At 31.6% G+C, this 25,575-nt stretch overlaps 1 protein-coding gene and 1 non-coding gene across 3 annotated transcripts; one reads left to right on the top strand and one right to left on the bottom strand.

Annotated features, from left to right (window-relative positions):
* Positions 1–85, top strand: LOC148804002 (small nucleolar RNA snoR14). Its single transcript, XR_016081792.1, has one exon. It is a non-coding gene; the product is annotated as a small nucleolar RNA snoR14 (small nucleolar RNA).
* Positions 86–11,914: 11,829 nt separating this feature from the next.
* Positions 11,915–17,679, bottom strand: LOC104587891 (protein NOI4-like). 2 transcript variants are annotated; one of them, XM_010245655.2, is made up of 3 exons: positions 17,518–17,678; positions 13,297–13,479; positions 11,915–12,261 (listed from the first exon to the last, which is right to left on the bottom strand). In XM_010245655.2, exons 1-3 carry the CDS (start codon positions 17,521–17,523, stop codon positions 12,217–12,219), a joined length of 234 nt encoding a protein of 77 aa, XP_010243957.1. In that variant the 5' UTR covers positions 17,524–17,678; the 3' UTR covers positions 11,915–12,216. The 2 variants fall into 2 exon arrangements, with proteins under 2 accessions (XP_010243957.1, XP_088750862.1); XM_088894736.1 differs by having other exon boundaries at positions 12,182–12,830; positions 17,518–17,679.
* Between the last annotated feature and the right edge of the window lie 7,896 nt (positions 17,680–25,575).

The raw sequence follows: 25,575 nt of genomic DNA, 5'->3' as shown, positions 1-25,575 counted from the left end.
ACGAGGTACAATGAAATTCATGGTTTGTCAATCCACTGAAATTATTAGTGTGATGTTAATCATGAATCCGACAGGTTCTGATCGTTTTCTCCACAACAACCAACACCTTGAATTCATTTCCAACACACATTGGAGGTTTTGTTTCTTTTTTCTTTTAATTTATTTATTTAGAACATAGAGAACAAGCCGCGGCTGTTCTATATGGAACGGCTTGTTCTGATCAGAATAGAGAACCGAACTCAGCCTATGCACCAAAGAAAAACGGGAAGGGGAAGAAGAGAGATTGGAGAAAGAAAGGGAGGACTTTGAAAGTCTATTGTTGATGTTGTTTGTATATCATGGGGTCAAGGAAGATGAACAGTATTTTTCTCCCAATGGTAGTAAGGGGATTAAAAAATATTGCAATGACAGATTTCGATGGAAAACTAACGGAAGGGGGTCTTTGTCTCACAGTCATAATACAAGAGGGTCTTTGTCGCAAAACAAAGTGCAGGGGGTCTTTGTCACAGACCCCATAGTACAGGGGGGTCTTTGTAATTTACCCTTTATTTTATCATCTATTAGAGATACTTCTAGGTTCCTTTATTTGATTTCATTTTTAATCCATTTTATCAACATGCCTGGCCTTCAACTATTTATAAAATCTTCCTTTTAATCCATTTTTAATGGTATTTGCCTATCATATACAACTTTATTTGCTGTCAGATTTTATATACATTTTTAATCGAACTTTTATTAAAAAAATACGAAAGACTCATTTACAAGCAAAAAGCCTAAAATGAGAGTTTGGATCTGCTGACCACAATACATTGCTGGCTATGTTCACCCAATCACACATTGAGAACATTTCTATACTTTATCTAATAAATATTTTTGATGTATGGTTGGGTGAATGTGACCAACAATGTGTTATGATCAGCAGATATGAATTTCAAAAATGAGGCATTTTTGAGCTTCGAATAAAACATTGTCATCTGTTTAATTGGTTCTCTTTAACATATCAAACTATTAAAGTAGTGCCATTGCTCGTTTTCTTCCCTGCCTACTGGGTAGGGCTGTACATGGGTTGGTTTGATTTGGTTTTATGTAGACCAACCAAATCGATCTTATCCGGTTATTTATTTAACCAATTGAAACTGACCGAGAAGTTTGTAAAATTGTAATTAGCATTGGAAAACCGATGGGGGTTGAGCGGGAAGCTTTGTCAACTTATTTGTTATAAGCTTACAGTAGAGCCAGTAGTATACTATTGTGAAATGAATTGATGTCATTTAAACTAGTTCAGTTTCAGTTTACAACACAATAAATCACAACCAAACGGAAGAAATGGGTTTTGCTTTTTTTTTTTCAAATCGAGATCGATGATTTTCTTGAAAACCGACTATGTTGGGTCGAGTTAGTCCGATTTGGTTTTGGTTTCTTTGGTTGGCTTAAAATATTTTCTGGATAACCTTACTGCTGGGAGGTGCCGAAAATAACTTAGAAATTCATATCTCCAACCCATAAGAGTCCTACCCACACGTACTCTCTATACATTGAAAACATCTCCCCATAAATAATGTAAATACATAAAGATGATCTCAATGTGTGGCTGTTGTGATGTATGGGTAGGAGATCCGAACATATCGCTTGGGGACAATGAACCTTTGGATGGTGGATCTATGACCCTGAAAATTCTTCAAATGTTGCATATTTCAAGGATTGCACCACCACTAATATCCTAGGGCCTAAGGTAAAAGCATCAACGTAATGGATAACTTACAACCATTGGATTGATGTGTGATTCACAAAAAAGTCATTGGGGTTTTTATTGTTCAGTCCATCCCATAAACTTCATGGGGAATGAATAAAAATTCAAGGGATAGTGAATCATAACCTGATAGGTGAAGGTGTAAATAAAACCCACATAGGGGTAGAGGGGGGGAGTTGGCAAAATGTGTTGGGACAATTTTTTTTCATTCTAACAATGTTTTTTTATAGATAAAAGTCTTTGTATAATTTACCTAAGAATCAAAAAGAACACATGTACTTACCTTGGGTAAATATATTTCCTAAAATGCCAACGAAGCCTAAATGAGACTTGGAGAATGGGAAATTTGGTAGATTTCTGGAACAGGACGACCAAGAGCTCTTACTGATCCAAAACATCCTTTCTTGATGTATTTTTTAACTTTATGTGGAAATTTCATTTTGAAAAGGAACCCGATCTTCTCCAAGTAAAAACTCTATTCACATATTTCCATACATAATTACATATATATACATACAAGTATACATATTTGCATGAAAATAATTTTAGAACAGGTTCATTGACCAACCTGAGTCTAGCCTGGGCCCGAATTCAATCCAAGTGCATCAAATTACAATGCATACAGGGCACGGGTTGGAAAGATCGAGTTTGACCTCATGCTTATCCAGGCTCAGGCCTTAAGTCCAAATCCTAGGGTTGGACCTGGATAGACCTTAAACCCGACCCAACCCACCCAATTTGCACCCCCAATGAGAACTAAAGTCATAAAGTGCAATACATGCCAATACAAGGGGTTGTGTGTTCATTAACCAATCCCACTATGTGATTTTCACATACTATACTACCATTTTCCGAAGGAAAAATATTAAATTCCAACATACTACCATTTTCCGAAGGAAAATTATTAAATTCCAACTCGCATTAGCATCTACCAATATATATTTTTGGCCTTGCCAAAGAAATAGAGGAAACAGAAGAGGCTTTGCTCAGACAGTTGTTTTTACAAAAGCAAGCTGATACTCTTGTTGAATGTTGATGGTATCGTGGAGGCCCAAATGACAATAAACAATGGACGTATCATTAGGCTACAGGAATCTTGTGCTCTCTGGACTAGATGGTGGGGGCTTGTTAGCTACTTGTTTTAACGAGATCGGCTTCGGTCAGGGCAAGTCCGTGTCCACACCATTCCAACTTCCTTTTGCAATTTTACATTGAGAATATCCCTTCATGAAATAAAGCACATAAGTAGGTAGATATTTTTAACACAAGACTGTAAAGGCTGCTTGAACAGGCTTTGCCCTAACCGAAGCCGAACTCGGTTTTAACCCACCTAATCCCACGCTTCAATCCTTTGTATGCCTGATCAAATTCAATCAGGCTTCCTTCCCAATGTTGAGCCCAGCTATTTGGGGGGTGGTCCTTGACAAGGGTAGGATGGATATAGTCCTAACCATAGTTCTCAACTTGTCAAGGAGTCACAAGACGACTAGATGTCTTTGGCTGGTCACTTCCCCCAAATGCCTTCACTTATGGCAATTAGGCGTCTCCCTGAGCGACAAAAATGACAAGGTAGGCCATCTTCTTATAATATCATTTATATTAATGCATCTTATTAATATGCGTGTGAATATAATTTATTATATACTATATATTATTTATATTTTGTTTTAATGTTTTAGTATTGAAATTTAAAGGTCAAAGATTTTTTAGGAGAGAGAAAGAATGAAATAAAGAAAAGATAATTAATAGAGGTTTCTTTTTTTTTCTTTCTATTTTCCCTCTCTATTTCTTCAATTAAATAAAACAGCAATTACAACCTTTTTTTCTTCTATTTTACTTTCTATCTTGAACTTTTATTGTACAAAGTTAAAAACCTTCTTTAGTTTCTAACTGATATGGAATTGCTCTATTAAATTCTTATTATAGTAATATTATTTTTGAAAATAATGAAATTAATATATTTAAAAGATTTTGTATCTTTTTTAAATATGATGCTTTGTAGGAAATTTCATGTTTTTAATAAATAGAATTGTTTTTTTTTTCAATTAATATGCATGTAGAAGTAATATAGAAAACTAAGGAATTAGCTAAAAATTATTTCTTTATATTATAAATTTTGGCCACTAGGTGTGCCCTAGACCCCTAGTGTTGCCTAGAATCACGTAGACATGTTGACAATATGGTCGTAACCTTAAGACCTTTTTGGCACAAAGAGGCCACTCTCAGACTGCAACCTGGTTTCTCATCTCGCGCTTGTAAAATTCCTAACTCTGCATTGCAAAATAAATGGATTTAATTACTTAAAGTACCCTGAACTATCTGATAATTACTTAAAAGTACACCTTAGATTTAGAACTTAAGATACTCCTAAAATTTCAGAAACATGACAAATACTACCTCTCTATTATTTTTCTATCGCATTCCTTTTGTATGTTATCTCACGTGATACTTTTAGTTTTTGGAAAACTCAATTTTACCCTCACCACTGACCTTACCCACTTGCAATGACAGCCTCCCTAGTCCCTGTCAACACCAAACCACAATACAATGGCGACAATGGCACAACGTTAAGAAAATCGGATTTGGTGTATTTTTCAGCCATGTATAGGAAATTTTTCCCCATCAATAAAAAGATACGGGTATGAAGATGTTAGAGGTGTAAATCAGGTCGTGCACCTATGGTTTGACATGGTGATATGCGGGTCATTTCAGGTACAACACAATTGTGCGGGTTATACTGGACTAGGGGTTTTAGGTCCATGGGGTCGGTACAGCTCAGCTTGATCCACGGCATGGCCGAACAAGGCCCTTATATATATAATATATTATATGTATTATAATTATACAATAATATATAGTATATAATATATCAATAAAAATAAATGATTGTTTTCAATTTTATTTAATTATTATATATATAAACAATTGTATATATCAAAATTCATATAAAATAAAAATTTCAAGATTTGTTTTTCAATTTTTATAAATAAACATTTCATAGTCCACAGCCTGGCCTGGCCCAAGGACCCATGGACCAGCCTGTGGCACGGCACAGGCCTGCACGGGCTCAGGCCGTGGGCCGACCCCCCCAAAATATCCCAAGGGAGGAAGGCACGGCCCAGAACAGCCTGCACTTTGCGTGGACCACAAGCGGGCTATGCCGTATTGGCCTAGCACGACCCATTTTACAGCTCTAGATGTTCCCAATGCACGGCTGAAAAAGCTGTGAAAACAGTGTGAGCACAATTTTGTGAGGAGATGCTAAGTCCCTTCTTGGATTCTTCCTTCCTCAGACCTACAACAGTTGTACTAAACTAAAGGGAAAAATACTCGATTAGTACCCTATACTTTGGGTCTAGTGCCACTTTGGTCCCCGAACTTTTAAACGCGACAATTCAATACCTAAACTTTCAAAACGTGACAATCCAGTATTTGTCGTTAACCAGGCATTAAGTGGCATTTGAAAAAGACACAAATGTCCTTCGAGTGTTACCAAATTTTCTTTATCAACCATCCAAACATTGACAAAAAATTAACAATTCCAAATCCTTGCTTCTATTCAAGAAAGTTGGAGTCACTAGAATGCCCAGTCAAACTTGACCCCAACTTTTTTGAATGGAAGAGGCAAGGATTTGGAACTATTAATTTTTTGTCAATGTTTAGATGGTTGATAAAGATAATTAAATAACACTTGAAGGGTATTTATTTCTTTTTCAAATGTCACTTAACGACAAGTTAACAACTGATTAACGACAAATATTGGATTGTCACGTTTTGAAAATTCAAGTACTTAATTGATGCATTTTAAAGGTCAAGAACCAAAATGATAGTAGACCCAAAATACAAGATACTAATCGGGAAATTTTCCTTCTACCAAAAAAAAAATCAGGGAATTTTCTCTAAACTAAATGCTATCTCTTTCGAGTTTATTTTATACTGCCATTGTTGATTAAATGCAGCAACACGAACTGCATCCTTTTAAGTGGAAAATCAAATACAATTATCACCAAAAAGAGATAGGAAAATCATGCACCTTGGTAATTAGGTCCCACATTAGTAGCTCTCTTCCTTCCTCAGACCTACAACAGTTGTACTAAATTAAAGGGAAAAATACTCGATTAGTACCCTATACTTTGGGTCTAGTGCCACTTTGGTCCCCGAACTTTTAAATGCGACAATTCAATACCTAAACTTTCAAAACGTGACAATCCAGTATCTGTCGTTAACCAGGCATTAAGTGGCATTTGAAAAAGACACAAATGTCCTTCGAGTGTTATCAAATTTTCTTTATCAACCATCCAAACATTGACAAAAAATTAACAATTCCAAATCCTTTCTTCTATTCAAAAAAGTTGGAGTCACTAGAATGCCCAGTCAAACTTGACCCCAACTTTTTTGAATGGAAGAGGCAAGGATTTGGAACTATTAATTGTTTGTCAATGTTTAGATGGTTGATAAAGATAATTAAATAACACTTGAAGGGTATTTATTTCTTTTTCAAATGTCACTTAATGACAAGTTAACAATTGATTAACGATAAATATTGGATTGTCACGTTTTGAAAATTCAAGTACTTAATTGATGCATTTTAAAGGTCAAGAACCAAAATGATAGTAGACCCAAAATACAGGATACTAATCGGGAAATTTTCCTTCTACCAAAAAAAAAATCAGGGAATTTTCTCTAAACTAAATGCTATCTCTTTCGAGTTTATTATATACTGCCATTGTTGATTAAATGCAGCAACATGAACTGCATCCTTTTAAGTGGAAAATCAAATACAATTATCATCAAAAAGAGAAAAAAGAAAATGCAAGGAAAATCATGCACCTTGGTAATTAGGTCCCACATTAGTAGCTCTCTTCCTTCCTCAGACCTACAACAGTTGTACTAAATTAAAGGGAAAAATACTCGATTAGTACCCTATACTTTGGGTCTAGTGCCACTTTGGTCCCCGAACTTTTAAATGCGACAATTCAATACCTAAACTTTCAAAACGTGACAATCCAGTATCTGTCGTTAACCAGGCATTAAGTGGCATTTGAAAAAGACACAAATGTCCTTCGAGTGTTATCAAATTTTCTTTATCAACCATCCAAACATTGACAAAAAATTAACAATTCCAAATCCTTTCTTCTATTCAAAAAAGTTGGAGTCACTAGAATGCCCAGTCAAACTTGACCCCAACTTTTTTGAATGGAAGAGGCAAGGATTTGGAACTATTAATTGTTTGTCAATGTTTAGATGGTTGATAAAGATAATTAAATAACACTTGAAGGGTATTTATTTCTTTTTCAAATGTCACTTAACGACAAGTTAACAATTGATTAACGATAAATATTGGATTGTCACGTTTTGAAAATTCAAGTACTTAATTGATGCATTTTAAAGGTCAAGAACCAAAATGATAGTAGACCCAAAATACAGGATACTAATCGGGAAATTTTCCTTCTACCAAAAAAAAAATCAGGGAATTTTCTCTAAACTAAATGCTATCTCTTTCGAGTTTATTATATACTGCCATTGTTGATTAAATGCAGCAACATGAACTGCATCCTTTTAAGTGGAAAATCAAATACAATTATCATCAAAAAGAGAAAAAAGAAAATGCAAGGAAAATCATGCACCTTGGTAATTAGGTCCCACATTAGTAGCTCTCTTCCTTCCTCAGACCTACAACAGTTGTACTAAATTAAAGGGAAAAATACTCGATTAGTACCCTATACTTTGGGTCTAGTGCCACTTTGGTCCCCGAACTTTTAAATGCGACAATTCAATACCTAAACTTTCAAAACGTGACAATCCAGTATCTGTCGTTAACCAGGCATTAAGTGGCATTTGAAAAAGACACAAATGTCCTTCGAGTGTTATCAAATTTTCTTTATCAACCATCCAAACATTGACAAAAAATTAACAATTCCAAATCCTTTCTTCTATTCAAAAAAGTTGGAGTCACTAGAATGCCCAGTCAAACTTGACCCCAACTTTTTTGAATGGAAGAGGCAAGGATTTGGAACTATTAATTGTTTGTCAATGTTTAGATGGTTGATAAAGATAATTAAATAACACTTGAAGGGTATTTATTTCTTTTTCAAATGTCACTTAACGACAAGTTAACAATTGATTAACGATAAATATTGGATTGTCACGTTTTGAAAATTCAAGTACTTAATTGATGCATTTTAAAGGTCAAGAACCAAAATGATAGTAGACCCAAAATACAGGATACTAATCGGGAAATTTTCCTTCTACCAAAAAAAAAATCAGGGAATTTTCTCTAAACTAAATGCTATCTCTTTCGAGTTTATTATATACTGCCATTGTTGATTAAATGCAGCAACATGAACTGCATCCTTTTAAGTGGAAAATCAAATACAATTATCATCAAAAAGAGAAAAAAGAAAATGCAAGGAAAATCATGCACCTTGGTAATTAGGTCCCACATTAGTAGCTCTCTTCCTTCCTCAGACCTACAACAGTTGTACTAAATTAAAGGGAAAAATACTCGATTAGTACCCTATACTTTGGGTCTAGTGCCACTTTGGTCCCCGAACTTTTAAATGCGACAATTCAATACCTAAACTTTCAAAACGTGACAATCCAGTATCTGTCGTTAACCAGGCATTAAGTGGCATTTGAAAAAGACACAAATGTCCTTCGAGTGTTATCAAATTTTCTTTATCAACCATCCAAACATTGACAAAAAATTAACAATTCCAAATCCTTACTTCTATTCAAAAAAGTTGGAGTCACTAGAATGCCCAGTCAAACTTGACCCCAACTTTTTTGAATGGAAGAGGCAAGGATTTGGAACTATTAATTTTTTGTCAATGTTTAGATGGTTGATAAAGATAATTAAATAACACTTGAAGGGTATTTATTTCTTTTTCAAATGTCACTTAACGACAAGTTAACAATTGATTAACGATAAATATTGGATTGTCACGTTTTGAAAATTCAAGTACTTAATTGATGCATTTTAAAGGTCAAGAACCAGAATGATAGTAGACCCAAAATACAGGATACTAATCGGGAAATTTTCCTTCTACCAAAAAAAAAATCAGGGAATTTTCTCTAAACTAAATGCTATCTCTTTCGAGTTTATTATATACTGCCATTGTTGATTAAATGCAGCAACACGAACTGCATCCTTTTAAGTGGAAAATCAAATACAATTATCATCAAAAAGAGAAAAAAGAAAATGCAAGGAAAATCATGCACCTTGGTAATTAGGTCCCACATTAGTAGCTCTCTCCTTCTCCAGTTCCCCCTTCTCTCTTCTCTCCTTTCTCCCTTACCCCTTCCTAACCCTTCCATGTAGCCATGTGGTAGTCCTCTCTTGTTCACTAGAGTCACACTCCAAATCTCTCTCTCTTGTTCACAAAAGTTTCTCCTAAACTATCTCTCACACGGTTCCACCTAAAATTCTTCCTAAAACACCTCTTAATCTATATTGCCACGTGGCAGCCCTCCCTTCTTAAAATTCTTCCTAAAACACCTCTTAATCTATATTGCCACTTGGGCAGCCCTCCCTTCTTCACTAGAGTTCCTCTCTCTCTCTCTCTCTCTCTCTCTCTCTCTCATGTTACCAATGGGCTCAACCCCCTCCTGAAATTTCCCCTAAACAATCTCTCCCATCTAAAATTCCTCTTAAAACACCTCTTAATCTATATTATAAACCATCCAAAATCCAAAAACGTTGTTAAATTAATTTGGGTAGTTAAATTAATTTGTGAAATATTTTTTATATTTTCAATAGTTGCTGATATTATTGAATATTATTTAATAAATATCAACACCTAAACTATAATTTTTCGTAATTTTGGTAAATTGGAAATTTTAATTAAGAAATACTAGCTGAAAATTACTGATTTTGGTAATTTAATTTCAGAATTTTTTTAAAATTAATTATTAATAATTACTAAAAAATAATAATTAATTAAAATATTAAAAATGAAAATTTAATATTTAAAAATTATTAGTAATTTTTAGCAATAAGTAGTTATTGATATTTTCAGTAATTTTGGTCAATTTATTAATATTTAATTATATTATGAAAATAATAATTAAAAATTTTCAGTATTTTTTTAGTGTATAGTTAATCTCAATAAATATGAATTTATTTTTTATATTTTCTGTAATTTTGATATTTACTATAATTTGTGAGCAATAATTAGTGATTTTGTTAATTTAGTGAAAGTTAAATTATAAATTTTCAAATTTTTCAAATAAATAATTAGAAATTTTAATAATCTCCATAAGTATTGGATACTACATTTATAATTACCATAATTAATGGAAATATATTTATGGGTTTAGGGGATGACCCCCTGGGTAGGAATGGTAATGGACGTGTTTGGGGCTAGGGTAGGAATGGTAATGGACGTGTTTGGGGCTAGGATCATACTCCCCATCCTGACTAGGTTTGTAAACGAATTGAATTTGAATTGGATCAAGCAATATCCAAATTCGAATCCGATTAAAAAAATCGATATCCGAATTCGATTCGAATCTGACAAAATTGAAAATTAATATTTGAATTCAAATCCAATTAAATATTCAAATATTTGATTCGATTCAAATTCGACTAATTAATTATTTTAAGTAATTAATAAATATATAAAATAAATATTTTATTTATATAAAGTATATAAATATATAAATTATATAAAACATTTAAAAATTTTATATATTATATATAAGAATTAAATAATCGGTCAAATTCGAATATTTATCGAAGCGAATCAAATCATATCCGAATTCAAATCCAATTAACTATTCAATATGAATAGGATATCCGAATTCAAGCGGTTAGATATTCGAATTATCCGAATTCAATTCGTTTATGTCGAATCTCGAATCCAAAATCGGATTTTCGAATACCATTGACACCCCTAATCCTAACCTCAAGTTTTAAATTAATCCATGTTAAAAATTTTAGCCTTCACCCCCGGTCCTCGATAGAGAAGGCTTCCCCATCAGGGACCTGAATCCCTACATTTTTTAATTAAAAGTTTGTTTTTTAGAAAGGTATTTATTTAAAACAAAGAAAATTTTAAAATGTAAATAATATTTTAAATATATTTTGATATAAATAATATTATAAATAACCTAAATAATATAATATATATACACATATATTTAATATATATAATTGGGGTTGGGGCAGGGTGTGGACTTCACTCCCTGTCCCCAAATAGGTTTTCCTATTAATCCCATCCCCACCCAATCCCCGCCAAAGATATCTTCATCCCCATCCTCGTCTCATCGAGGAGGTCGAGTACTTAGCGGGGATGGAGAAAATTGCCATCCCTACCCCTAGGTTGTGTAACTCCATAGAACAATAAGTTCTAAGTCCAATTCCGTGCAATGCACAGGGGTCCACTAGTGTGTGTATACATATATATATATACATGTATTTTAGCAATAAATAACGTATAATTATATTTTATATGTATTATTTTATATTTAATTTATGTTATGTTTTTTAATTCAACTTAAATTTTTTTATTGTAAAAAATATTAAAAATTACAATTTGAGGCCAAAAAAATGGGATTTTTTGACAAAAATAAAAAATCACCTCCATTAAATATGGAAATGCAAAGTTATGACCTCCCAAAGTTTATATACACAATTAGTATGCAATCCACGACCCAGTCACCAGATCAACTGGGTCAATGATCTAACCATCCAGGTCAAACGATTTTTGACAAAATCAACAATTTTTTTACCAGACCTAAAATCTGGACCAGATGACAGTTTAAACAGTTCAACCAACCACAGGTTGAAACTTGAAAACACTGATGGATACATTAATATGAAAGTATATTTTAAAATTTTGAAAAATAGTAAAGGGCCAAAAAGTTTTTTAATCCAATTGTTGTACCCGTAATTAGAAACACATGCATTTTTTTAGTTTTTTTTTTCAAAATTTCGGAGGGGACCTTTTTAGGTTATTTAATCATTAAAATCAAAACTTCATTAAAATAACTTAAAAAAGGCGTATTAGTCCCAAAGATCCGTATCGAAATTTGTTAAAATACCTTAAAAAAGGCGTATTAGTCCCAGAGATCCGTATCGAAATTTTGAACTTGAATGAAAAGCCTATCATGCACTGTTATGGTAAAAGAAAAACCACTCCAATAATAAAAATAAAAAGAAAATGTCACAGACAAGCAGTAAAGAATATATTATATAGGAGAAAGGAAACAGAGCTCAGCTTATAATAATGCCCACAGAACCAGAATACATAAATACAATAATAAAGCTTGTCTACTATAACTTTTCCCTTTCCCCAACTCATGGTTTTCGTCGACCCATTTTTTTTACAGCACAACAAACAATTCAGGCGGGACCCCTCGCAACCTTTTTAGCTCTACCTACATCTCCGGTCTTTTAAGGAAATCTGAGGAAGTCGGATATTGGATGAGTTCGATCTTCCAATTAGGCACTATCAAGCTTACCATCAAGACTCAGCATAAGCAGGTTGAACACAGCAAAGCCATTTTTTCTGCAAAATGGTGCCTTGTCCACATCAAACACAGAAGACTACATGCACATGCTGCAATCATTTTCCTATGAATTAATCAATTAACTAATTACATGTTAACAATTTTCCATTTGATCTATTACAAGCCAAAAGGTCTAGGAGCTAGGAAAGACCAAATAGCATATAGGTTTGTAGGAGTGAGAAACGATTTGAGGGCCCATAATTTAACAATTGATATGGCACTGATCAGAACAGAATGACAAAACAGGTTTCAGGTAGCCGAGACCCATATAGTTGGGACAAGGATATGATGATGATGATGATGATGATGACGACGATGATGACGACATGGCACTGAACAGCGCGTGATGGCAGAAGAGAATTTATGCAAGCAACCCCATATGGTTGGAACAAGGCCTAGTTGAATAATAGTTTTCCTTTTTTCTTTTTGATAAATGAGGAATTCCATTGCCCATTTTTCTTTTCCACAAGTTCTGATAATTAAGCTAATATTAGCCACATCCAGAGGGCATCGTGTCCCCTGGCCACTAGAAGCAATGATGATGGATCCAAATAATCTGGCCCTTCAACTACATACAAACAACATGCAAGTGTTGGGATCAAGAGATTCTTCAAGACCAGTGATTCCATGCACAAAGCTAGGCCAACAATTAACTCAATCAAATCATATTAACAGTCCCATCAAATTCCAATTTTATATTGACTAAAATTTTCTGATTATCCCAATTCTCTGATTAATTTTGATGTATTTTATCATCTAATTGGATTAGTGTTTTAATAAGTTCTGACAAAAGATGTGATGCTTAGAACCAATTTACTGACTTTTAAGTCATGTTGTCAATTGTCATTTTTCTCGTCATTCATATTATTGGAATAACCTCATGTTTAGGATAATCAAATCAGTTTTATTTTTTGAACAATGAGACTTCATCTCTCCTCCATCTACACCATTAAGTCAAATGTTGATAAGACAGACATAATCAATATGCTCCCTAACTTGTAAAGCATCGCTATAATGGCAAAAGACCAACTTACACCCTGAGGCTTGGCAGAATCTGATCCATTCTTAGTGGTGGAATCATCTTTTGCTGGTGAATCAAGCTTGCCGCCTGTCTTTTTCTCATTCCTAGCCTTGTTGAAGATTACAGTGAATCCTTCAGCCGAAGCAGGGTCATTGACATCCCATTCACCGAACTTTGGCAATGGTCGACCCGTTTCCTGTTGAAATCATTTCAGACTTAATGAGCAATGCCAAAGATGAAAGGATCTGTGTAATACTCTCACAAGCTTATTTCCTAGCTTAATGCTGCTACGCCACCCACAAAAACAGTATATTTCCTAGCTTAACTCAGGTCAAATTTTAATCTAGAAGAGAACTAAAGATCAGTTGGCAAAGAAACAAATGTCATGTTCCACTATATTTCATATACATCATTAGATGCAAATACTAAGTTGCATCCTATCAGAGAAACCACAATCAATTACATTCTTCTGGGAATCATTATAATTATCAAATTATGGTGATTCATACTTGTCAAAAAATTTATGTTGATTGATGGAAAAGAGAACATAGATAGCCAACCAATTATGCAGCCAAGGCACACAGATGGATATATTAAAGCAACATAAAGTGCCTCTTTGATTGATTAAAAGAAGTAAAAAAGAAAAAAAAAAAACATATAATTACCATAGTATCCTGGTTACATTTTAGTGAAATCTTAAACAAGCCCAAAGACTTTACTTTTTTTTTTAAAATTGTAGATTTGCCATATAAGGTGACAGATGTGGTCTACTGCTAGAATGAAACATCTTAAATTGTCATAATCATCAGTGATCTGACAAAGGCACCCAGAAGCGGCAACTTGTATTATGTATTCTCCCAGAACCGAAAGCAATAGAATAAATTGGAAGGTCAAGTATTGCCTCAGAAAAATAAGTATTACTTCTGCGAACAGTATCACCATCACAAGTAACAAAAGCAGCTATACTTGAAAATGGAAAAAAAAAAAAAAAGTGCAGACTGATAATAGTACTTGTCCCAATTATGACATAAACATGGTATTGATATTTACCACACGAGCCCCCATTAATGCATAAATAGAACGATCAAGTGATTAATTAAAGCTTCTGATGAAATTGGTTAGTAAATAGGAATGATATGGATATGGTCTCCTCAAAGAACCGGCACAAAATGTGTCAAATGGCATTTCAACTCAAAAAAATAAAAAAGGTAAAACAGTAACTTCCTATATGAAAAGAAGATTGAAACAATAAGAACTTTTTCAAACACCGCTTTCTTTATTGATCTTTTGCCTCCTTCTGGAATCCCCAAGGAGCTAACACTCCACATATAAGAAATTTCTTGTTTAATCACCATATGTAATTAACGAAAATAGTTATGTTGTAACCATTCCATGTTCTACACATTCCTTGTTTATTACTTGTTTGCAATATGCAATTAATTAAAAACAAGGTCATTTTTTATAAGTAAAAGGGTCCATTAGAGCCTTGTCCATCAATTCCATCTTGATGACCATTTCCCCACCTTCCATGAACAACTGAACATAATGTTTGAACATTCTTCCTTCCAGGAAAAAGCCTTAAACATTATGATAATCAAGTCATCAACAGGTTATACTAAGCCAATTGGAAACCTGAATAGAATTGTAACCAACCCATGATTACACTGAACTCCACCTACACCTTTCAGGAAATATTAATAAAATCCTGCCTCCTTCAAGCCATTTGTAATCACTAGAACTATTATACAAAAAAAAAAATTATCTAAGGCCTCAGATATCAATATTACTGCCTTTTTGTATAGAGAGACCGGGACCAAATATTCTCCATCCACCACTCCAATTAATCAACTGGAAAAATCCCATCTTAGATAAATGATGCAGGTTTTCTAATAGATCGCCTCCATGTAATTTAGGATTTGCCTCGATCTCGTTCCCACTCCCTCACTTACAGCTTAACCTCATCTTACACTTCTTGATAATGACAATTTTTTCACATGAACCTTGAGCATGCAGTTCTCCATCTAGGTCTTTCTTGACACCAATGTCGTCAAAATCTTACGATTTACGATATGATTCATGATTTGAATCATGAATCCCAAGGGTTTCGATTTGAATCCCATGTCTGAATCCTTTTCTACAAAAATCTTACAATTTTTGTTTGAATCCTACGATTTGATTCATAAACCTTACAATTTACGAGTTTACGATTCACTACAATTCAAATAAATTCAATTAAGAATTAGTTCTCTACTTTGGTTTTTTTTTGGTGTGTGTATGTTTAGTTTTGCCATGGGAGACTTTTTTTAAAGCCCTTACTAGAAAATGATTTATTTACATTATTCAATACTAGAAATTGAGTTTATTATGTATCATATGTAAGTTAAAGGGCCACTGTATGTAGATTTGTTTGATTTTCAAGTCAAACTTGATTATAACATCATAGGTTTCTATTGTATAAGTGACCCTTTTCCAAAAAAAAAAAAAGGTTTCTATCGTATAAGTGGCAAATTCTATTGTTTTAAGTACATATATGGTAGATATAGATTAAAAATAGGGTAAAGTCACTTTTCTATATATATTTAGACATTTCATATATCTGTATTTAATTTTTTGACAAGTTTGTAAAAAATAGAAATAATCTTATGATTTACGATATGATTCACAATTCGATTCGACTCAACTTTCTCTACAATTTACGATATGACTATGATTTTCAAAACATTAATTGGCACAGAGTTCAGAAGGCTTCACAAAGAAGAAATTGACCAAAAAGATCCTCCCAGAAGAAGATTAGGTAATGGCAACCAATCTATACCAAATGTCGACAAGGATAATATTTATATTGCAGGTTGGTTTCTTTGAGACTCTTAACAAGCTCAAATTCTAACAAAGTACTTGCATTTCCTAGCCACCGTCAAATTCATAGACCCCTTCAGATCAATGCCATGCAGCAAGAGAAGCCCCTTTTCCAATATTATGTAATATAAAGATCAAATCTACCATTAAACCCATGTCAAAAAATAGAAATTCCAAACAAGTACACACATTAAAAAGCATCTAAGATAGCTATTCCTATTGTGACATGTAAAAGCATCAACGGTCAAGAAGCATATTCAGGTTAATCGGGTATAACCAAAAGAGCATCAAGTGATTACTTGGTAAGCCAAGTAAGATTAATCGGGTAATTCAAAGTTAGTTCCATCATTTGCATGTCCAGTGAATCTAGTTAAAAATCTATCCATTCAAAAGAAAGTGCATATTCTCAACTTTTTTACATAACCTTTTTAGACTAACAAACAACACTCCGACATATAAACAAAAAAGAACAAATACCTTGATCAAGTTCACAATTAGCTACTCATCCTTGGTAAGGTTTGATAGATGAAAGCTATTTATGTCAAATACTCTAATGATGTAGGAATTGTTTTCGCCTGAAAAATACAAACTTGTGACAGTATGAAATCAATGGTATATTGATGCATGCAACAATATGTATCCTTCAAAAAGAATATAACAGCTAAAATGAACCCCGCGAACACCGAAAGCAAAAATCATAAAATGGTAAAGACCCATCATTAATCGGAGGAAAGAGGATCTAAACTTCATAACGAACAGACAAATGAGAAGCAAGGATATTGACCAGAACTCAAAAAGAAAATCTCGTAGAAATCCAATCAAATTTTAAAGAGAGCAAAAGCGATAGAAGGAATCAAAAAAACAAAAAAAAAAAGAAGATAACCATAGATTGCATTGTTATGCCCTCAATCTAATTTATCTTATTACAAAATGGAGCAAATTAATGGTATAGTATTAAATGAAAAAGCATGATAAGTCACAAAAAACCACTGGGAACTAAATTGCACTAAAGAATGTTAATTAATCTGAATACAATCATAAATAAACATAATCTACAAGAAAAACCGCAGCTTTCCCTCAAAATACACAAAACTAACACCATTACCGAGTTATGCCTCAAATGGATCAATTACAAAGAAAGCGGCAGAAATCGCTATCGAAAGGAACCAAATGAATTTGACGAACTATGAAGGCTAAGCAATATTGATAAAAGCCATCAATCATCATCTGAAAACCTAAAGCAGTATCACAATCGAAACCACAATCCACCTTATCTCTAATCGAATCAAAAAGGGGAAATAGAAAACGAAAAAAAGAAAAAAAAACATCAAACTATAAGAAATTGCTAGGGTTTTCAGGAAGAAACTCCATCTCTTACCGACATGAATTCCGATATAGATTCCTCAGAAATCGCCTCGGCCTCGCCTAGAAATAATAAGAGAAGAAATGGAAGAGAGGAGACGTATTTATATTTTCTAACAGGTCGAGGTCTGAGAGGTGGGCCGCTTCTCTCTCCTTTTCATATGAGCTGGGCCAATGTCTAGCGATTGAGGTGGCCTTGGGGCTCGGCCCTTGGGTGGTGGGGCCTTAAGTGACGTCATTACGTGAACGGTGAACCCCGTTATGATTAACGGTAACGGAGCTTTATTATCCATTCGTGGTCCTAGTCTCCTAGATCGCACCGTTGCCGCGAAAGTCGAAACAAGCGCTAACAAAAACGAAACGACTACTACGTTGTGGCCTTGTGGATGTGATGGAAGCACTTTTTTAAAATAGAAAAGTAGAAAGGTAAAGAAAAGATAGAAGTGATTCTAAAGCACTAGCTGTCAACTGTCGGACGAATCCATCAAACACCGTTAGTCTGTTCTATCATTATCCTTGGATGCCGAATTTGGTGGCAGATGCTAATGTTGCCAATACGGAATGCCAAATGCAGCCTCAATCGTCTTTTTTTTATATATATAAGGGCTAGACACCGGCAGGTAGCACATCCCTAAATTCATAACCCCCCTAAACTTAAGAACGGACGGGATTCGATCCTAAGTCTCAATTATGACCTTACCAACAAGCTAAAATCGATTCTTTCTTCATTTTTTTTAAATAAATGCCCCTAAAATATATAAAATAGCTTAACTAATCAATCAAAGTTGTTAGTAAGGTGGTTTTAGGTTGGTGGTTGGGAAAAAAACACTATGATATAATTGAAAAAAAAAAAAAAAGAGTTAAACTCTACTCTTTTGCCCTTGCAACTCATTTGATGGTGTTTTCACCCCATGGCGTCATATTTGCCTCAATGAAAGTGGATTAGAAACTAAAATTTGGACTATTCTTTAATATATATATATATAATAATAAATTTGTGCATGCTTTGTACGTGGCAATTTTAGATGATGAAGATAGTAATATACATCCAAATTATTTTAAATTTTGCATATATTTCTTTGTGTATAAAATAATTTTATATTATAGATGTCCCAAATGTTTTCTACAAATATTTTGTATTTTTTGTATTCTTATCTTTCTTTAATTTTTATTATTTAATTATGGCATCATGGATTAACCCATTTGACCCAGATGGTTTACCTTACCCACTACCTAGACAAAAACACAATTTCATTTTTTGGTTCAATATTGAAAAAAAAAATTATGATTTATATTGTTAAAAGTATTGGATATAGATCTAATAGCATAATTTATTGGTGAGAAAATATCTTAAATATATCATTTAATGAGAGAGAATGGATGTTAGTACCTCAAATACATGACTTAATGAGAGGGATTTGAATGAGGTGAAAAATAATAGTTCAAATTACACTTTTACCCTCACAATTAAAAAGGGATAAATTCAAATTTACATTTTTATATTTCCATGTGTATAAAAATAATTCTTATTTATGACACTTGTTTTTGTTTAATATGATGAATATACAATATTAGAGATGCACCCAAATGTTTTATTCTTTTGCAAAATTTATGTATTTTTTCATTTTTTTCATTTTTATCATGTTTTGAATTTTTATTATTTAATTATGACATCAAATATTGACACATTTGACCTAAAACTTAAACTGTTGGCCTAGACCAAATAGGAAATCAATTTCATTTTTTTGTTGGTTTTAAAATTTGTATTTCATTTGCATTATCAATGAAAATAATTTTTGTTTTGACACTTTTTTTCATTAATATGATTAATATAAAATATTAAAGAAATGGCCCATTTTTTCTACATCTTTTATTTAAATATGACATCATGGATTCACCCAATTGGCCTAGATGGTTGAATTGGCTTACCCACCACTCAGATGGAAGAATGGTTTCATTTTTTTTTTAATTTGAAAAAAAGGTAAATTACTAAAACCTCCCCGGAAGTTTCTAATCGTTGCTGAAATCCCCCCTAAAGTTTGGTGCACAGTTGCAAGTAGACCCCCCCCCCCTCTTAGAATCCTCTAACAAGATGCACACAAATATCCAAAATATCCATGTAGTTACTATTGAAGCTAGTTTTTGCATAACAAACAATACAAACTTTAAATAACAAAAAAAGTTTAAAATTGCAACTTTACCTTTGAGGGATTGGAAGGGTTTGGGGTAGGGGTGGCCACGAGCTGAGCTGCTCACGAGTTGTTCGAGCTTGGCTCGACTCGGTCTAAACCGAGCTTCAAGCCGAACTCAAGCCTAATACATAGGCTAGTTTGCTAGTCGAGCCGAGCTCGAGCTTAATAAAGCTCGGCTCGTGAGGCTCTTTAGCCTAATCAAGTATGTGTACATAGGGTGTCACCTTGTCTCGGCACCTTGGCTACTAAGGGAGACCTCGGCTCAACACCTCGGCCACTGAGGGAGACCTAGGCTCAACACCTTGACAACTGAGGGAGACCTCAGCTTGGGACTTCAACAACTAAGGGAGACCGACCTTAGCTCGGCACCTTGACTACTAGGGAAACTTTAGCTCAACACTTCAATAACTGAGGAAGACCTTGGCTGTGAAGGAGACCTCAGCTCGGCACTTTAGTAGTTGAGGGAAACTTTCAATCAAAGGTAGTCAAGCTCGAGCCAATCCGAGCTTGAACTTCTAAGCTTTTGACTCGAGCTCAAGTCTCTAATTCGAATTAATCTCGAGCTCGAGCCTGATAGTTTATGAGTGAGTCGAACTCAAATAGCCAGATATTCAGCTCGGCCCAACTCAAATCCACCCCTAGTTTGGGGCATTGATTGATATGAATGGAAAACTTGGAAAGTAAACATTTAGCCAAAGCAACTACATGGTTATTTTGGACATTTTCGTGCCTCTTGTTAGAGGATTGTAAGAGAAAGGTTATACTTGCAACTATGTTAGAGTTCAAGAGAAGTGATTGCAATTACCAAACTTTAGGGGAGGTTTTCAACAATGGTTAGAAACTTCAGGGGACATTTTAGCATTATACCCTTTAAAAACATGGGTTCCGTATTGTTAAAAATCATTTTTGTATTTGACAAAGATCTAATTATTATAATTATTATATAAAAAACACCTCAAATACAAGATTTAATGTGAGAGAATGTGAGTTAATACCTTAAGTATAAGACATAATGAGAGGGAATTAAATAAGGTGAAAATTATAAATGATATTACATTATTAACTCTTAGAATTAAAGAGGGACTAAATTAAAAAATAGGGGTAGTTTAGTAAAGTTCTACACCCTCATTGGTACTTTTAATAGTATAAATAAATATACTATATGTTTGTATGTATATATGTATGTACATACGTATGTATGTATAAAATAAAAATAAATATGCACAAAAATTCTGACTTTACGTGGAAATTTTAAATTACAATAAAAATTATTATCATTAAATTTTGTATTCTATTTCCAACATAAATAAAAATAAATTTTATTTTAACAATTATTTTCATTTAATATGATGAATGTATAACATTAGAAATGTTCTCAAATGTTTTAGACAACATTTTATACTTTATTATTTTTTGTGCTTTATCTTTTTAAATTATTTATTATTCAATTATGACACCATGAGTTTATTTGAAAAGTTGGATAATTGACCCACCATCTAGGTAGGAAAATAGCTTTGCTTTTAGATCAATTTTAAATTATATATGTCATCTACATTATATAAATAATTTTTACTTATTACACTTAATCTTTGTTTGATATAATTAGTATATTAGAAATGTGTACGATTTTTTATATTTTTTATATTATTTTGATTATTTGTACTTTTTTACTTTTTAAAGATTTATTATTTAACTATGACATCATCAGTTAATCCATTTGACCCAACCCACGACCCAAAAAGGAAAATAGTTTGGTTTTTAGATTTTTCCAGTTCTTTTATTTTTGTAATTCTTTTTATTTTCTATTTTTCAAATTTTATTATTTGACTATAACATGATTTCATTTCTAGGTTGATTTTAGATTTGACGTTCCATTTTCATCATTAATAAAAACACTTCTTATATTTTATACTCATTTTGTTTAGTATAATGAATATACAATATTAGAGATATGCCCAATTATTTTCGTTTTTTTCTATATTTTATATTTTATTTATTTTAATTTTTTATTATTACATTATAGCATTGTTGATTAACTCATTTAACCTCAAATGGTTGAATTGCTTACCCACCACCGAGAGGGAAGAAAATGGTTTTGTTTTCAAATTACTTTTCAAAATATTTATTTTTATACTATTAAAATTAATATTGTTGATTTAATTAGTAGAATTTAATGATGAGAAAAATATATCTCAAATATAGGATTTAATGAGAGAATATAACTTAGATATGAGATGTAATGAGAGATAAGAGAATAGGAAAATAGTTTTATTTCTAATTAGTTTTAAATTTTATATTCCATTTTCATAATTAATAAAAAAATTTCTTATTTATCATAATTATTGTTGTTTAATATGTCAACTATATGATATTAAAAATATTCCTCAATTTTTCTTTAATTTTTTTTGAATTTTTTATTATTTAATTGTGACAACATGAGTTGGCCCATTTGACCCTAAATGGTTTAATTTCTTACCACCACCTAGATGAAAACATTATTTTTTCCATATAGATTTTAAAAATATAAGTTTTTATTTTATTGGAATTATTAATTTATTATGTATGGATTTAATCAGTGGGATTTAGTGATGATAATAAATAAAAATGCTTCAAATAAATGATTCAATGAGGGTGAATGAGAGTTGATACTTTAAATGTGGGATTTAATGAGGGAATTGAATGCATTGAATAATAGTATTCAATTTACATTTTTTACCCTCACAATAAAGGGACCATATTTCAAAAAAGGGGGTATTTTAGTCAAGAAAATTTGCAGAAATTTTAGAGGCTATTCTATTCTTTATAGTAGTATAGATTTTATTGGAATTATTAATTTATTATGTATGAATTTAATTAGTGGAATTTAGTGATGATAATAAATAAAAATGCTTTAAATATATGATTCAATGAGGTTGAATGGGAGTTAATACCTTAAATGTGGGATTTAATGAGTGAATTGAATGCATTGAATAATAGTATTCAATTTACATTTTTTACCCTCAATAAAGGGACCATATTTCAAAAAAAGGGGGTATTTTAGTCAAGAAAAATTCCAGAAATTTTAGAGACTATTTGTACTTTTTTATAGAGAGAGAGAGAGAGAGAGAGAGGGGTTGTGATTGCAATTAAGGCTCATCTATATCTATAGTACTTATAAAAGTGTGAATGAGGAGGTATTGGCTTCTTGGATTTTTTTACTGAAATACCCCTCCTCTTGAATTTAGTTCATCTCCATTGAAATGACAAAAAATGTAATTAAAAGAATACCATTAAGTGCAATCAATTACATCTCATTAAGTCTCACATTTAAGTCATTAAATAAACCACATTCTCTCTTAATGAAGCCAACATTTATACTTTTGTTTATCATCATTAAATTCCACCAATAAATCCATACACAATAATTATTAATATAATGAAATTTTATATTTAAAAAAATAACATGGAAATAAAATCATATTTTTCATCTAGGTGGTGAGTAAGTAGTTCAACCATTTGGGTCAAATTGATAATTTCATGATGTCATAAATAATACAAATTTAGAAATATAAAAAAATACTTTTTTATCATCATTAAATTCCTCAATAAATCCATACACAATAATTATTAATAGAATGTAATTTTATATTTTCAAAATAAACCTAGAAATGAAATCATATTTTCCATCTAGGTGGTGGGTAAGTACTTCAACCATTTGTATATAATGGATAATTTCATGATGTCAAAAATAAATAATACAAATTTAGAAATATAAAAAATACAAAAAAATATAGAAAAAAAAGAAATTTTGTAAAAAAAATGGACATGTTTCTATATTATATATTTGTCATATTAAAAAATAACTATGATAAAATAGACATAATTTTATTAATGATGGACATCAAATATACAACTTAAAACCGATGGAAAATTAAACCATTTTCCTATCAAGGGGGTGGGTTAGTGGTTCAACATTTCAAGTCAAATAGGTTAACTCATAATGTATAATTGAAAATAAATTTTTTAAAATAGAATAGTACAAAAAATGAAATAATTTTGGGCACATCTATAATATTATATACTAATAATATAAACAAAAATAAGTATGATAAATAATAATTATTTTATCAATGATATAAATGAAATGCAAAATTTAAAATAGATTGAAAATGAAACCATTTTCATATCTAGATGGTAGGTAGTCAATGATCTAACATTCCGAGTCAAATGGGTTAATCTATGATATAACTAAGTAACGAATATTAAATACATACATACATACATACATACATACATACATACATACATACATACATACATACATACATACATACATACATACATACATACATACATACATACATACATACATACATACATACATACATACATATGTTCAAAGAAAAATATAAGCTTTGTATAAAGCATTTTGATACAATTCTATTGTTATATATTCACCATATTAAAAAAATAAATGTGAAAATAAGAATTACTTTTATCGATGATGAAAATGAAATACATGATTTAAAATAAACCAAAAAAAAGCAAAATGGTTTTTCCATCCAAGTGGTGGGTTAGTGTTTAAATTATCCATGTCAAATGGATGTTATTATTAAATAATAAAATACATAAAATTCTAGAAAATATAGAAATTTGTCGATAATTTTGGGTACATTCTATAATATTAAATATTCATCATATAAAATAGTGTGATTAATAAGAATTATTTTCATTAGTGATTGAAATGGGATAAAAAATAAAGAGCATTAATGTTTAACACATGACCCAACTAACCATGTCAAATGGTTCAATAATTTATTAGCTAGATCATCGTACGCAAGTGGTTTGGTAGGGATACAAGCAGATTAAATATGACATAATCCAAAGATTCGACTGAATCTCATAAATATTGATTCGAATCCGAATCCGATCAAGATGTCAGATATTCGAATCTGATATGATCCGACTTAATTTTTTAAAAAAGTAATAAATTATTAAAAGAAAAATAAAAATATAACAGTTGAAATAAAAAATATATATAAGTATTTTCAACTATTTCCATTATATAAAAAAGTTTAAAAAATGCAATATAAATAACATATTTATACATAAATATAAATAACATATATATTATATATAAATAATATATATACTATATATATAAATAATTGATTTGGCCACAATATGAAAAACCAATGTTCAAACAATGTATTGGAATTTCATTTCCTCTTGGTAAATAAGTAATTTTTATTTTCTCATAAATTAAATAATAAAAAATAAAATATAGATTTTTTTATAAATTTTATAAAAAACTGAACGTACATTAATATTATATATTCTTCATATTAAACAAAAATATGTTTAAAAATATGAGAATTATTGCTAGTAAAGATAGAAATGGTTAAAATACAATGAAAAAAATGAATTAATGTCTTAATCATAGCATTTTCCTAGTTAAATAGGCTAACGGTTCAACCAATAAGGTCCTTTGGTTACTGGTTATCATCAACATCATTTGATATTGCCACATGCAGAAATAAATGCAAAAATAAGAATTACATTTATTGATGATGAAAATGTAATACATGATTTAAAATCAACCAAAAAAGAAAAAATAGTTTTTCCATCCAAGTGGTGGGTTAGTGGTTCAACTATACATGTCAAATGGATCAACACATGATGTTATTTATTAAATAATAAAATACATAAAATTATAGAAAATGTAGAAATTCGTAGATAATTTTGAGTACATTCTATAATATTATATATTCATCATATAAAAAAAGTGTGATTAATGAGAATTATTTTTATTAATGATAGAAATGGGATAAACAATAAAGAGCATTAATGTCTAACACATGACCCCACTAACCATGTCAAATGGTTCAATGATTTAATTATCT

Source organism: Nelumbo nucifera, chromosome 1, assembly GCF_055504915.1.
Source record: "Nelumbo nucifera cultivar China Antique chromosome 1, China Antique-T2T, whole genome shotgun sequence".
NCBI lineage: Eukaryota > Viridiplantae > Streptophyta > Magnoliopsida > Proteales > Nelumbonaceae > Nelumbo > Nelumbo nucifera.
The sequence above is the reverse complement of the archived record's forward strand: the minus strand, read 5'-3'. Positions and strand labels throughout refer to the sequence as shown.